This window comes from Oxyura jamaicensis, chromosome 10 (assembly GCF_011077185.1).
Source record: "Oxyura jamaicensis isolate SHBP4307 breed ruddy duck chromosome 10, BPBGC_Ojam_1.0, whole genome shotgun sequence".
NCBI classification, from domain to species: domain Eukaryota; kingdom Metazoa; phylum Chordata; class Aves; order Anseriformes; family Anatidae; genus Oxyura; species Oxyura jamaicensis.
In genome coordinates, this window is record NC_048902.1 from 2,582,120 (window position 1) to 2,597,439 (window position 15,320).

The 15,320-nt window shown below is 35.8% G+C and overlaps 1 protein-coding gene across 4 annotated transcripts in view; it reads right to left on the reverse strand.

Moving 5' to 3' along the window:
* Positions 1-563: 563 nt before the first annotated feature.
* WDR72 (WD repeat domain 72) overlaps positions 564-15,320 on the reverse strand; it is a 122,397-nt gene continuing 107,640 nt past the window's right edge. For all 4 annotated transcript variants that reach the window (XM_035335687.1, XM_035335688.1, XM_035335682.1 and 1 more), the window contains 2 exons: positions 7,044-7,142; positions 564-1,056 (listed from right to left, as the gene is read on the reverse strand). In XM_035335687.1, coding sequence (XP_035191578.1) covers positions 1,001-1,056; positions 7,044-7,142 — 155 coding nt within the window. In that variant the 3' untranslated portion in view covers positions 564-1,000. The remainder of the gene's footprint in view (positions 1,057-7,043; positions 7,143-15,320) is intronic.

Sequence of the window (15,320 nt, forward strand, 5' to 3'; positions counted from 1 at the left end):
AGGAAGGGTAATATTAGGTGATGGCTTCCACCATAAGATACAGATCCAGAACACATCCACAAGTCCCTTTGACTTCATTAGCACTTCTACAATTGGTAATACAGAAAGTTTACCACTCTGTGTGGCTGTTCTTTATCAAACCAGCATAAATCTTTCAGAACTTTAGGAGATATGAGTCTAATCAACTGCACATATTTTCCAAACCTAATGTTTTTTGTTGTTGTTGTTGTTTTGTTTTGTTTTAATAAGGATAAAAATGTGTAAATGTTTTTCCCCAAGAGCACAAATACAATTCAACAAAGTGCATCATTTGAGAATAGGACACAGGTGGGCTTCTCCATCTTCATACTGGCACCACATTTCTTCAGATGACAGTGCTGGCAGTATTTATAAAAGGAAAATTTACATGCTAGAAAGACCAGATTTAAAATCAATTTCCCATGCTGTCCTGTGCACACAAAAATCGTACTTTATTGTTTCTAGATATTCCACGTTTAATTCAAACTATACATTTTTCCTTTAAATCAAAGAAAATTCTTGATTTTTTTTTCAAATTTGTTTGGTTTTGTTTAGTGTTTAAAATGTTATTGGTAATAAAAGTCAGAGCCAAGGAGAGAGAAAAAAATGAATTAGCTTGTTTAAATTAGTTGTATACAAAAGAATATTCAAAGCGAAGTAAGAGTTTTATGGTCAATCAATGTTGTAAGATTTGGAGTCACTACTTAAACTAGTGAAAAATATAATAAGGACTTGATATTTTCTGTTAGAACTATTGAAATTAAATTGAATAAACATAAATCTATAAGCGATGGAAGTGTGAATAGAAGTCAATAAATTAGCAAAAAGTAGCTGATCTCATGAAAGATATTTCTTCTGAAAATTAATTATTAAAGGTATAAAATAATAGCTACAGCAAGCTGCTCCATGTCCACGCCATGTATATCCTATTTCTTGGCTGCTCTTTGGGATCTTCTCATTCTTTCAGCTAAGTAGGGTTTTTCTAACAGACCTTACAGGAGCACACCTTAGATATCCATGGATGTGCCTTCATATCATCTGGAAAAGAAATGAATATATTAATCTGGCTTAATGACTGTACAGTTTGAAGTAACAAGCAAGAATTTGTTTTTTAAAATTAAGTTATTTGACAATTTTTCGTTAGAGTAATAATTTATAACTTTTGTAATGGAATTAAGACTTTCAGCATCAACACACTAGGGTTAAAAAAAGAGCACAAATATACCTCTAGAAAACTGTTCTGTTTTGTTCTATTCTGTTTTGTTCTGTTTGCATCACAACTGCTATATTACAAGAGGCAATGTGGAACCAACTTAGCTTAAGAAAATTTATAGCCTTCCCCAGATTTTTTGCTGAACATTCCTACTCTCCTTTTTTTTCTTCTTTTCTTCTTTTTTTTTCTTCTTTTTTTCTTCTTATTTATCTTTTTTCTTTTTCTTTTATCTTTTAACAGAACACTTTTTAGTGGATCAGCAGGAAGATAATTTCTGATAAAGTTAATAGATTATTTATGTTTCCTCTGATAACACTGTTTTCAAGTTTTATATATCCTTCCAACAGAAATAATTCTATAATAGCCGTAAACAGCTATTATATCAGCTATATGTATATATAACAGCTATATATATATTATATATCACAGAACTGATAGGAAGCTGTATTAAGTCATTATAGTTTAACTCTGTCACAGTTGATTAGAATTCTACAGAAAACAATCTCACCCATCAGTTTTTAGCTTCATGACTTTTTCCCATTTAATATATGACAATATTTACCACCTGAATTTAAAATATTGCTTCTATTAGCAACACTGCTTGAATAGACATGGTGCACTTTATGAGTACATGAGCACAGAGAACGAAGCACACACTATTTTTTCCCAATATAATAACTATCTTCTCAGCTTATCATATTACCTATCATCTCTCTGCATATGTGTCATAGACACAGATACATATTTTCCTGATGTCCACTACGTAGTCTTCTGTTTTTACACTTTGATTTACTATGTATAACCAAACCAAATCAACCAATCAAACAAAGAAGGGGTCATAATACTTGCAACCCTGTATGCTGACAGGATTCGACACTAAATCCACTGCAGTGAAATTCTTATGGACTTAATTTCTGGACTTCTAGCCCCTAATATTTTATACACAGTTGATGAGTTCTATGGGCTACCAGTGCCTGTGATCAGTGGGTTGCCCCTACACTGCATCCTCCTCCTGCTTCATGCATCAACGTCAACAGCCTCCAGCACTCCCTTCCTGAATCAGTTCACATCTGCTATCTACCATTGATGATGACGCAAATAAAAAAAAAAAAAAAAAATCATGCTTTTCTAGGATGCTGCATACTTGTCAATTTACTGAATACCTCCTGCCAGTGTACTGAACAATATAGATAAAGTTGACATAGTGCTGATTTAAATAATGTAGTCTTCAGTAGATGGAAGGAACTTGGAGCTAGTAAAAATATTCAAGTAATTATAACTAGGTTGATAACAAGATAGTCACAGTTTTAGTGATGTATATTTAAGCACACTGTGGCTAATAGGAATCTATTCTTCTTGATACATCTCCACATTCTCATTTCTATTTGCTGCAATTCCTTTTCTAACAGATGGTATTTCAGGAGCAGTCAGAGATCTTTCTCATCTACGTGACTAGGTCTACCTAGGACATGCAACTTCGTTAGCCTGTGAAAACTGCTTGTATTTTCACTATCAATTGTTATACAACCAGAATTACATTATGTCCTGAATGAAGAAGGAAAAATATAGTAAGTGCAATGTTTTTGCAATGAAGGCATGGGAGGATCATGAGCTGCAGAAAGGGCCAGTTGACAGCCAGACTTCCTGGCTACTGAAGGCCATAAGTATATAGAGTTCTCACCATTTACATGGTTTTCATGTAAAAGACAGAAAACCCATTTATAATTTCAATCTACAGCTTTCAATTGTTTTTTTGTTTGTTTGTTTCTTTGTTTGCTTGATTTTGAGCTGTTCAGGATCAATTTCCCTGTATTACCTAGCAAAATAATAAACTGCTGCCTAGTCTGCTGCAATATCTGTGTTGGAGGAAACAAGAAGCAAGGGATATCTGTGCCTCCATTGTTGCTCCTAACTCCAGCTCCAATCTATTCATTTTTTCTCATAAGAGCTATGCTTGCAGAAGCCTCCTTAGTGGGACTGCAGACCATATGGAAGCTAAGACATCTCCAGCTGTGTCAAGTCCTGCTGCATTCCTCTCAGATTTTGACTGAAAAAATTCTGAGCATTTTCAATTGCTTTAAAATTTATCTTAAGCAACTCCATTTGGATAGGGTGATCTGCCTTTTAGGAGTGTGAATTTTCCACCATTGTTTACACAAGAAAACTTGGGTGAGTAGCTTGGACCTAGAACTCTAGCTTGGACACCTAAGTTTGGTCAGTTTCAGCCTCCTTCTTAATTTCTCTAAATGTGGAAAACTTGACTGATAAAATGGAAAACAGTGCTGAGAATATTTATTTATACTGAAGAGGCATTCTAAGCGATATCGAATTCTTTATGGGAGGTTGGTATGATTAAAAGTTAAGTTCTACAAAAGGCTGTTGCAATTCTTATCTGATTATTATGTTCAAGGCAAGAGCAGAGACAAGTTTGAAAAGCCAAGGCTTTGCATATCAAACAGAAGCAGTCCTCAGCATGTGGGGAAAATGGCAGTGATAAACCTACTATTAGGCATCTGGGAGAGAAACCCTGTATCTCCGCTGTGTGTGGGCTAAAATAGACATGAACCACTATCACGGATAATGGCAGCCTGTAGGCACATGAAGGGAGAAACTAAAATCTATTTCACTTAGACAAGGAACTGCAGTCTGATATTTACCTGTGTCCATCACAAGTGAAAAGTATTTGCCGTGAATTATCCAAGAGAAAAGTGCAGGTTGAAGGGTTTCATTTCCTATCTAAGAGTAGTTCGGATCACACATTGAATATAAGAAATCACAGGTAAATCTCAGACTGGGGTCTTGGGCAGTCAGATGGATTCCTTACATCCGAGTGTATAAGTTTTTCCATGACTGCTGGAAGCCTACATCTGGAGCAGTGAGATAATGTGCAGACATGTAGAAAGTGTGAAAACAAAATAAGCCAAGTATGCTTTATGTGATTTTAGAAAACTAAGATCACTTTGAAAATAATTCTCAGTCTAATGTCAAGGTTAGATATGGTACCTTTCAGCATCAGAAAACACAGTACACAGATGTGTCTGTTAATGGCTGCTCTGTGCATCTAAAGCCTTACTGATTCTGGTAGAAGTTGTCATAAATAACCCTTTCTTGAAATAGTTGGAATTCCTTACAGGTAAATTGTCACACCTTTTCCCCATCAGCAGAGATAAATAAAGTCAACATATTTCTTAATATCACTTTTGTGCATATATCAACATATGGCAAGCAAACTGCAACAGATTCTGCAAAACACACATACATACAACTCTTCAATAAAAACAAATTGGTAAGATTGCTGAGACTTTGAATATGTGAGAGAGAGCTTCTAAAGTCCCAGGATTCACCAAATCAAATTCTGACCTCCCAGGCATTCTCAAATTCCAAGATCCATTTTGAAGTTAAAGCATCCGAGAAACACTACAGATAATCATACCCAAGTGAATGTCATATTATTGTTTCAATGTTTGCTTCTAGAAGTAAGTAGTAAGTTTTAAGAGAATGTATTCTGTTACCAAATCTTTCCTTTCAAACAAGCACTTCTGTCAGAAGTGTCTTAATTTCTTATCACAGAATTTCATCCGCACAAGGAGCAATAAATAATTCATGTTCCTAGCTCTTTGTTGTGTGTCCCTGAACTGCACAGAGCTGGAAGGCTGACAGCTGTGTCAGGACAAGCACCAAAGATCTGACATGACAAGTGACTAACAAGTTTCTTTCAGTCTATAGTAAAAGAAGACAATGGCATAAAGTGCAAAAACGAAATCCTGAAACAAAATGAAACTGTTTCTTTCTCTTTACCTAAGTGTTTGCTATGAGCTTATTTCCGACCCATAACCTCTGGTCATTTTATAGTACTGCCCAACCCCCTTTACTCCTCACATTCGCCTGGCCATTTACGCCTGTCCACGGATCAATATGAGCAATTCTTGGAGAAATACGATGTCTCCATGACAACCAAGCCACAAATTCTCAGTGGAAAGAAGTGAGACCAGTAGTGAAATCTCCTGAGGTTTTCAGACCTAGAAGACAAGATGTCTTAAAATGCAGGAATGGACAGAAACAAAAGCCAGAGTAATTCATTGTTTATTACCAGTTTAATGATGTCAGGTGGACTGAATGGAACCCAGTTTTTAAGTTCAGATGCTTTATCAACATGTATATTTGCTAGTCAATATTCACCTCCTGACAGTTTTTTATTCTTTTCATATAGACATGCAGAAGGCAGAACAGGATATTCAAGTTTCCATCCAAATGCGTGCATTTTTCCACACAGAATAGCTTAAATCAAGATTCACATTAAAGCTACCTTAAGGGCACATTAATTCTCACCTCAATGTTTTAGTACCACTTTGTTTAAATTCTTTCTCACTTCCAAACAGATCAGGACTTGGATGGCCAATCCACATTTTTGGGCATACTCATTGTAGAAGAGACTACAGATATTTTCTGAAGGAGGTGCCATGTGCCACAGATAGTGTTATGTAGCTGTGATAAGAAATTAAACTGGTCTCCTTTTCAAGTAGCTTACCTATTTCTTTCTAAATCTCATGCTGCCTTCTGCTGTACAGCAGCGAGTCCAAGACAATGTGGCTTTAAAGCGAATATGGATTTACAATTCATTGGTTTCAATTATTCTAACGTATACTGGTGTTCACTTCTGTGGAAAAGATGAAAAGGGAATGTAGTTCAAATCAGGTATATGACAGCAGTTGAACTCCCAAGGAATCTTGGAGGAGTGGAGTGCACTGAAATATAATCCCCCAGACAGGGGTCCTTTCTGGGTTCTGAGATGACTTAGGGGACCTGACATGGATTTCAGACTGCACCCTTTGACTGAAAATTAAATCTCAGCTGTGTTCCTTGGGGAAGGATCAGGGGACTGTTGGCAGCTGCCCCCTGTCAGCACAGGCTGCAAGATTTGGAAATCTCTTAACTAAGCTGACAGGCCGCAGAGACGATGAATCAAAAATATGATACACGGATCAGCACACAGAGATGCAAGAGGGTACACAGACACCAGATAAAGCAGGAAAGGAAAATACCAAGTGAAGAAAGATGTTTAACTCTTTCACTAATGAGTGCTATATGCAGGTTACATATATGTTGTATGTGGGACAAACTCACAGCGTGTTTGAAAGATCTTAATATTCAGTCCCCCAGAACGTTTTTAATCATCTGTGACTGGATACACTTGATATTTAATTGTTTCCCTTTGGGAATCATTTAATAAATTTCTTAGATATCCCATAACTAGAAAGATAATGAAACTACATGAAGATAAATCTTTTAGTCACCAAAAATAATGCACTTTATGGATGTTCCTCTATTTAGCTGAATCAATGTTAAGAGTCATTAAAATGAAATAATGATTGTGAACTGATTTAGAGAAAAGAATCAAGCTACTCAACACTACCAATTTACTTTCCTCCAGAGATACAGTGTTTGAATGTCCACTGCTACATTCAACTGCAGTATATACAGTGCTTCTAAGTTTTCATAATCTCATGCTACCTTCAAAGGGTCAGACATCATACATATATTAACTAAGCAGTATAGTCCAAAACTAATTATAATGAACTAGTAGTGTCAGCTTTCTTTTTGGTCATAAAGCCTTTATCCTTTCTAAGACCTGAATTGTTGATGAAAGAGGAAAGGATAACAGCTCCACACTGTGACCCCTGGAGGTGACCATTAATTTGACATTGCAGCTGCTAAAAAGGAAACAGCATTACAATGTGCCTTTTTCACAGACCCAAAAGCTGTGTCAGATTTATCGCTTGATACTTGGTGACTGTCTTTAAATAGTTCTCACCTGGACTCTCAGACTCTTCCAAGACACATCTGTCAGGCACATCCTCCACATCTTGGAAGTTTGCTGAGTTTGAGCTCTTGTCATGCTTCAGCGCACTAACTGGAGCAATAAAGAATAAAAACAGGGGGAAAGAGAAATGTAATATATCCAGAAATGAAGACTTCCTGATCTTCTGCAGATCATTCAATGCTGAAAATATAATTTATAAACTCAAATGATAGATTGAAATAAACCTAAAACTCAAAGTACATATATGCAACAATAACGCATTTGAAAAGTCTATAGACAAGGATTCATCTGGGGAGAAGTCTGAGGCATTGACTTAAATGTGATCTCTTTGAAATAAAGAACAAACAACAAGATTTTTTTTTTCTTATATAAGCCAAAAATAATAAAATAATTTAGTAGTCATAATAAATGCTTTTCTTTTTCAGTAAAGAACCCAGTAAACAACGTAAAAGACCAATTAACTGGTTTTGCAATTACTGGAGTCATTCCAGAGAAATTCCATGTTAAGATTAAAATATGTTGAATATAACAAGCTTGAATGTGTAATAAAATTAGTTAATTATAATATATATGTTTATAACTATATAATACATATAGCTATAATAGCATGAAGTAGAAAATAGACAATTGCAGTTTAGATACGGTCAAATTTGATTTCTTCTTTACTTAATCAATTAAAAAGTTTTTCATCTTAGAGTGGAAAAACATTACCATGGAAATAATTATTTGCCTGTATATGACTTTTTAATTCTCTTGGTTTTCACAAAAAATCCACATGAGTTTTGCTGAAAAGAATAGAGGTATTTATCTTGACAATGTTAATTTCTCTCTTCTGCTCAATATCTTCATATAGAACCAAAAATACATTAAAGAAGAGCAAAGACTAGATCTCAAATTTTCAGTCCCATTAAAACTCTGATTCTTTAAAAGCTGATCTCATTTCTTAAATAAATGGTGCTGACTTATTTTTTCCCTAATATCTACAAAACTAAGAAAAGTTCCAGACTTCCAGTCCATGTGGGTTGGGATCACAATGGCTATAAACAACTCCAGCACAGATTTGTCCTGTTTTTAAAACAAGGACTATTTAAAGAAGGAACTATTCCATTTTAACTTTTAATGGATTTGTTTTTGTTTTTACCAGATGAACATTTGCTGAATGATTACTTAATTTAAGGGCCCATTTAATTTTTTCCAAAATTATGAGTGAATTAACAAGGCATCAGGGCATTATTAAGGCAGGAAGACCTCAAAATACACCTATTCCACTTTGACATTCTTCACTTTCCATCAGATTGCAGCTATTGATCCCGGGTCACCAAAAGTTTCCATCATTCTTGAATCCTACACCTACACAGGATCCGCTTGAAGCAATCATGCTTCAGCACGATTGTGGAGTTAGACTCTTGAAAATACAATATTATAACAGGATAAAATAGTAAAATCTTTGATAGTAACACTGCACATTTCAACTGAAAAAAAAATAGATTTTGCTAAAAACATCTGCTGCAGATGGCAACTAAGCAAAAGCACTATTTAAATTTCCAGCCATACAAAAAAAAAAGCCAATAAACGTGTAACAATGGCCACCTTTCCACATAAACAGTTTTAGTTCATACCTCTACCATTGAAGTGTTGACAAAATAATCTGCATGAGGTGCGTTGACAGTGAAGAACAACTTACAATAAATAAAATATGTTCTTGTTCATTCAAGAAAATGTTACCACGTGCAGGAAGAAATGTTTTCATAGATATCTGTGGTTTTGTCTGATTTTTACAATATTTAAATAATTTTCAAATTTATATGAAGGCCAGGTTTCCCACTTCAAAAAGACAAACTGGAAACCACAAGTGTGTGTATTGTATTTATATATTTGTTCTGTGCCAAATTTATTAGAACATTCTTTCTAAAACAATTCTTCCTATTAAGCACTGAGCTCTGCTGTGCTGAGTGATGGATTGAGCCATTACAGCTGTACGAATTTAGAAGGCAGAACTCCTCTGAAGTAGAGCAATAGGAAAATTTCCAACAGAGAATACTATGATAAAAGGGAGAAAACAAAACTTACAGCTATGCCTCTGGAGAGAATGAGAAAAATCAGAAGAGCTGTCTTTGCTAAACCACATAACAGTCACCAAAAAATCAGAGTTAGACTTTCAAAATGAATGGACCTGAAGCTCCTGACTTGAGGATGAGCTGTGAGGTGTATTTTTATCCAGTAAATAACTCTGAGTGGCCATTCTTTTCAAACTATCTTTTTTTCTTGGGTCTAGTTACAAAAAGCTAAGTAATAGTAGTTTAATTAAGGTAAGGTGATTCCAATGGAAAAAGAATGCTTACTTGATGTTTAATTTAAAATGTGGTGCGATGTTGAGGCAAAATTCACACCTCTGAAAAAGATCTTTGGGGCACTTATGGGGGAAGGACCAAACAGTATAAACTCATTATCGTACATAACATATGCAATGCATTTTCCCTTCTGTTCAGCCCTTTCTGTCAAATCAAATACAAGGAGGACAATATGCCTAGCAGGGGTACTGGGCACGCAATCCTTTAGCCATTTCCACAACTGGACTTGAAATCTTGCTTCTCAGATGAAACACATGCAGAACGTGAACTAATTTTGACACAAACTGTGTCCAAAAGCATAGCAGAGTGAGTGCTTTGAATCAGGCCAGGAACAACATGCAAAAGAGACATATTAGAGGGTTTTGTTAGGACACAGATTTAAGGACAGAATCAGAAAGTAAGGAGAGAGAAGGTTTGAAAGAGATGATGAAGAGCTCTGATTTAGTTCTTTATTCTGCAATTATGACAAATGTCAGTGGAACCACCAGATCTGAATCTCTTCTTTATCACATCTCTGGTTGAGTTCTGATAATGAAGAGAAGACGGCTATAAGGAGGTTCATACACAGATGACATACATCAGAAAGAAAGTGTGAATTGAACAAGAAATAAATCAAATGAGAGTCCAGCAGATCCCTGGACAAAACAGAAGGATCTCCATGTGATATGCTTAAGTAAAGATTGCAGAGATAAGGGGAGATTCTGCAGAAGATGGAGTCAGAGGAGCCCAAGAAAGACGAAATTGATTTTAAAAAGGGTCATGGGCAGAGCTCATACCAGCTGACTAATGATGGAAAACAATGATGAAACGCTGTCATCAGTAGTTGATTGGGAAGGAGCCATTAGCAAGAGATTTGAGGAAGTGGAAAGTACAGATGGGAAGGGTTTTCACAGTGACAGAGAAGCAGATCTCTAGATAACTAAAGTAAAAAGCTGCTGGAGAATGATGTTCAGCCAGCAAGAGTGAGGTCAGCAAGTGAATGTTTCAGAAAACCAGGATAAGGTCACTGGTGCAAGCGAGGGATGTGTATCTTAGCTTTGTCACTTACCCCTAAATATGCATAACTCCATAGATAGAACAGGCAAATAAACTTCACAATACCCTAGTTTGTGAAGTTACATAATAGTGCATGCAGTGAGAAAAGAAAGAGACCTAGGCAAAGGTCTTCACAACTCTTTTTTTTTTTTTTTTTTAATAAAAAAATAAGTAAGTGTGTTACATGCTCTATTTGAAGAGGAAGGTTCCTTAAAAATATCACAAAAGACAGAAGAACAAAGGGAATTGAAAAGTTAAAAATAAGACAAGAACAGTCTGGCCCAAATAAAGAGTGGAAGTAAAAAAATGGCATTATGTAATCATGGAAAAAAAAATATCTTAAAATTGACACCCACTTTGCTGTATTCTCAGCTACAGGAATATGATTTTATTTTCAAATATCAATAGGGGAAATATTGTTCTGAATTGATTATACCCAGGTTATTGATGGAATTTCAGAACCAATGTAACCATAAACAGTATGATCATTACTTATTCTGAGGATATTCCATCTTATTCTGGGCATAAATGGACCTTAACATTACGTTTGTTTCCATCTGAAAGCTGATTTACGTAGCCAAAGTGATGTAAATTTCTGGAGTTCAAATAAACCCCAAATCTATGTGTCAGATAAAAAAGTTCCAAAAAAAATAAAAACAAATTATTTACAAAGAGATCACAAACTCATCTGTGATCTGTCTGTAAAAGAACAGTCTTCATGTTAAAGAGCTGTTAAATGATAAGCTGTTCTTTGTGAATATGTACTAATCACTGATTACAGCAATAGCTAATCACTATCTTATTTCTGAATGTTCTGTTTGAACTCTGAAAAGCCTTGTTCCACTCCAGAAAGAAACATCACATACTAAAGTTACTAAAGTTCAAATAACCTGTTCTGCATACCAATTTTCACAGGGCAGACATATTGGAGGAAGTTTGCATAACACATGTGAATCCACCAATTTGCATTTTTTGATAAGATGCCTTTTTTATTCATAAGGTGGGTTAATAAATTAAACACAATATGCCCGCAGAGAAAAAAATAACATATTTATCATTCAATATATGACATTTCAAAACAAGCTGACGGGCCAAAAAAAAATATTTTTCATTCAAAAATATTAGGTAAGATTGGCTATAGGTTATAAGTGTATTTATGGTCCAATGCAGAACATAAAGCAAAGTGAATTTAAGTAAAACTGCAGGAAAAAGAATGTAAAAGAAAAACTGTTGGTAATTTTTCATTTCCATAGATTTTTAAAACAACTGCTCCTCAATGGGATTCATTGGGTCTACCATAACCGTATTACATGTAAGAAGCCAGATTGATAACTGGGGAATGAATGCTTTGAATACTATTTTTAAAAGGACATTTGACAGATATCATAAAAAGAGTAAGAATACCTTCACTTACTGAGCAAACATCATCTACTGCACTTGCCTACCTCAGTGTTTAAAAGTAAATGAAAAGGGAAGAGTGGAAGAATGTAACACCCATACAGTAAAACCACCAGAAACTTCTCCTAAATTCCATTTTGAAACTTGGGTAAATCCAAAACCAGAGTCTCTGTTTGTTTGTTTGTTTTGTTTTGTTTAGTATTTAATAACTCTCAGTTCTTCCACAAACTCTTCCCCTAAGTGTGTAGAATTTTCAGACCCTATATCCTAACTTGCCTTAACATATCAGGCTCTGTGGTTTTATGGTTTTTATGGTTTTATAGGGAGGCATCTTTAGTTTGTTTGTGTATGTCCCTATTAGCTTCATGTGAAACTTGTGAAGCTCTGTGGAAGAAGAAGGTATATGGAAGACTCCTGCACACTACACTCTCTGTGGTGTTCATGATTAACAGTCTTTTGTTGTATCCTTTTTCAAATTTTAACATTTTTTTCTCCAGGTTGAGGATTGCTATGCTACTTAGCTTTTTCTTACCTTTTTTTTACCTTTTTTTTTTTTTTTTTTTCCATGTATTTTGATGCCAACCTAAAAGGACATAATAATTTCACTAGTACAAAAATGCAGAAATTATTCATGAAATGGCAGGTGAAGTATTGTCATAATCAACCGGAAACAGGACAGGGCGATAATGAAGTACCACCAGCCCATATGGAGCACTCACCCTTCCATTGCAGTGATAGCACTCGCCACAGAGCAGTGTGCCAGCAGGCAGGGAGTCAGAGAGGCTGGGGATATGCCCTTGATATTACCAATGCTGAGTACAGCACACAGATTACTTCACAGGTTTTACAGGTGATGCTCCTGTTTACGGAACCTGCTACAGTGTTTGTCTTTGTTGCCACAGTTTCCACCCCATCTTGTCTTTCCCCAGAAGATTAATCCTACCTCAGTCTAGATCCTTGCTCTTGTCCATATTGAATTGAACCCTGTTGGTTTTTTTTGTTTGTTTGTTTTCCCAGACCATTTCTCAGGTCATATAAACCACTAATTCATCTCGGTGACAAGGGACATCAGTTGCTCATCATTTCTTAATATTTAGTGCCATTAAAACAAACAAACAATCAACAACAACGAAAACCCCAAATAAAACACACTACTGATTTATGTAGTTGTCACTTAATTGAGAGTGACTTGTTATTTTCTGATGATTGAATGTGACACTGGCTAAAATTTGTTTTAAGGTTTTTATATATTTTAAATAAAAAACATCTAAAACTCTACTTTTTCTCCCTCTCTATATCTATGAGGACAGAATCACTCCAGACAGGAAAACTGAAATTTTCAGTGATTTTTTCCCCAATATACCTTGAAGTTTTATTCACCCAGAGGGACTTCCCTATTTCTCTCAACTAAAATACAGTGGCATGTAACAAATTATGCTCTCAAAGGACATCCCATTTTTGTTTCATTAGTGCAATGAAACATTCACTCAATTTTAAAGCAGTTGTCTTGATCTTAGTTATGATTTATGTCAGAACCTGTCCATGTATTCTGTGTGCTATATGTAATAAAGTACCTAACTAGTTAAATTTGTCTCAGTGGGTTCTGCTGCAAGAAATAAAATTCTTTCCCATAAAATCCCACACAGCGTTTATTGCAAAGCTCTGAGCATATGCTTCTGTAAAACTTAGGAGGATTGTAAAAGAGAAAATGTAACCCCAAACCGTCTTTAATTCTTTTGTCATTATACACTGCTTTTTCTTCTCAATATTCTCTCTAGCCAGAAAACCCAAGTTTATTTTTTCAATTTTCCCTAAATATCTCATTGTGTGTGTTTTGAACAAACTGGTGTAGGACTGAATAGTGTAATCACATTTGATTAATATTACTTATACCTATTCCTTCCTTCCCCCCCCCCCCCCTTATTTTTTTTCCTCCATCCAGTCACTGGAAGACAGTAAATAAATTTTTACAATTATATATTCCTTCCTTCCTTCCTTCCTTCCTTCCTTCCTTCCTTCCTTCCTTCCTTCCTTCCTTCCTTCCTTCCTTCCTGCCTTCCTGCCTTCCTGCCTTCCTGCCTTCCTGCCTTCCTGCCTTCCTGCCTTCCTCCCTCCCTCCCTCCCTTCCTCCTTCCCTCCCTTCCTCCCTTTCCTTCCTTAAAATGTATGGCCTCTCCTATCCTGTCCTGTCCTTTCTTCTAAAAAATATATAAAGTCTTGCTTTATGCACATCAAATCAATGGTGTGGGATAGTTCATATTGCACATATGGCTGCCTATTAGTATATCAATAGCTTCTATAAGAACATCAAACAAATAAAGAAATCCATATTTCATGTTTTTAAAATCACATTATTGCCAGATATTCATGAAGATAGATTTATTTGGCATTCAAGTCCAAAATCCTTTTAATTATTCCATTTATACACAAGAATTCTTGTTGTTGATTGCCTCAGTTTACTTCTAAAAACAAAATGAAACAACCGTGTGTAGCACTTTATGACAGTCCCATATCCCTGTTCATAATGTGAGTCTTATAGCCTGCATACTCTTCCCAACTCTTGAACAAAGCTTTCCAAATAGCGTAATCCATGGGGAAAAAATATACACAGAGAATCTTTATTAACCTCTTCTGGACAGATTATTGTCATTACTTTGCATTATGGCCTTGAAGATGCATTACTGATAGGGAGGTAAAGCCAAGAGCAGCACAGCATGAAACTGCTGAATGGCTGCCGTACGAAAGTGGAAGTACTTATTTCCAAGACATTTCTGTGATGCTCCCTACTGTTAAAATGTTATCTGACTTTAAAAGATTTTCAGTTCAATTGTAAGCAATAAGTAAACTCAGGCAGTACAGTACCATATACCGAAGAGTTTCACTAGCCAGTCAAACAGGCATTATTCCAAGAAACTAATGTTGTATAGGACTGCTTCCTGGTGCTGAGACCTCTGATTGGCAAAAGACAGTGGACTTTTCAGTCAGCAAGCTAGTTACCCATGGATGTGGCTCGAGGCTGACACACAGATTGACTGGTTCACACTAATTTACTTCACACAGATTCCATTTATCTCCTAGAAGATCCCCTGGCAGCAGCTTATAATGGCATATCCTAGGATGCCTGCCTGCATGAGTTTTTAAAGCGGCAGAGCTTGATGAATCTAAGTCCAGAAAACAGTTCACAGATTGAGGACTAGGTGCAATCAAAAAACATCAAGTAGCACAGCTGGGACTTGCTAGCTTGCTTGACTGGTTTGAGCAGCTGAGCATTAACTACGCTTGCTTTCCTGCTGGCAGCCTTGTGTCGCTAGGACAAATAGGAGCAATGCCTGACAAAGAAAAAGAAGAAAAAGAAAGAAAAAGAAATAGAAAAAAGGAAAAAAGAAAAAAGGAAAAAGGAAAAGGAAAAGGAAAAAAGAGAAGAGAAAGAGAAGAGAAAGAGAAGAGAAGAGAAGAGAAGAGAAGAGAAGAGAAGAGAAGAGAA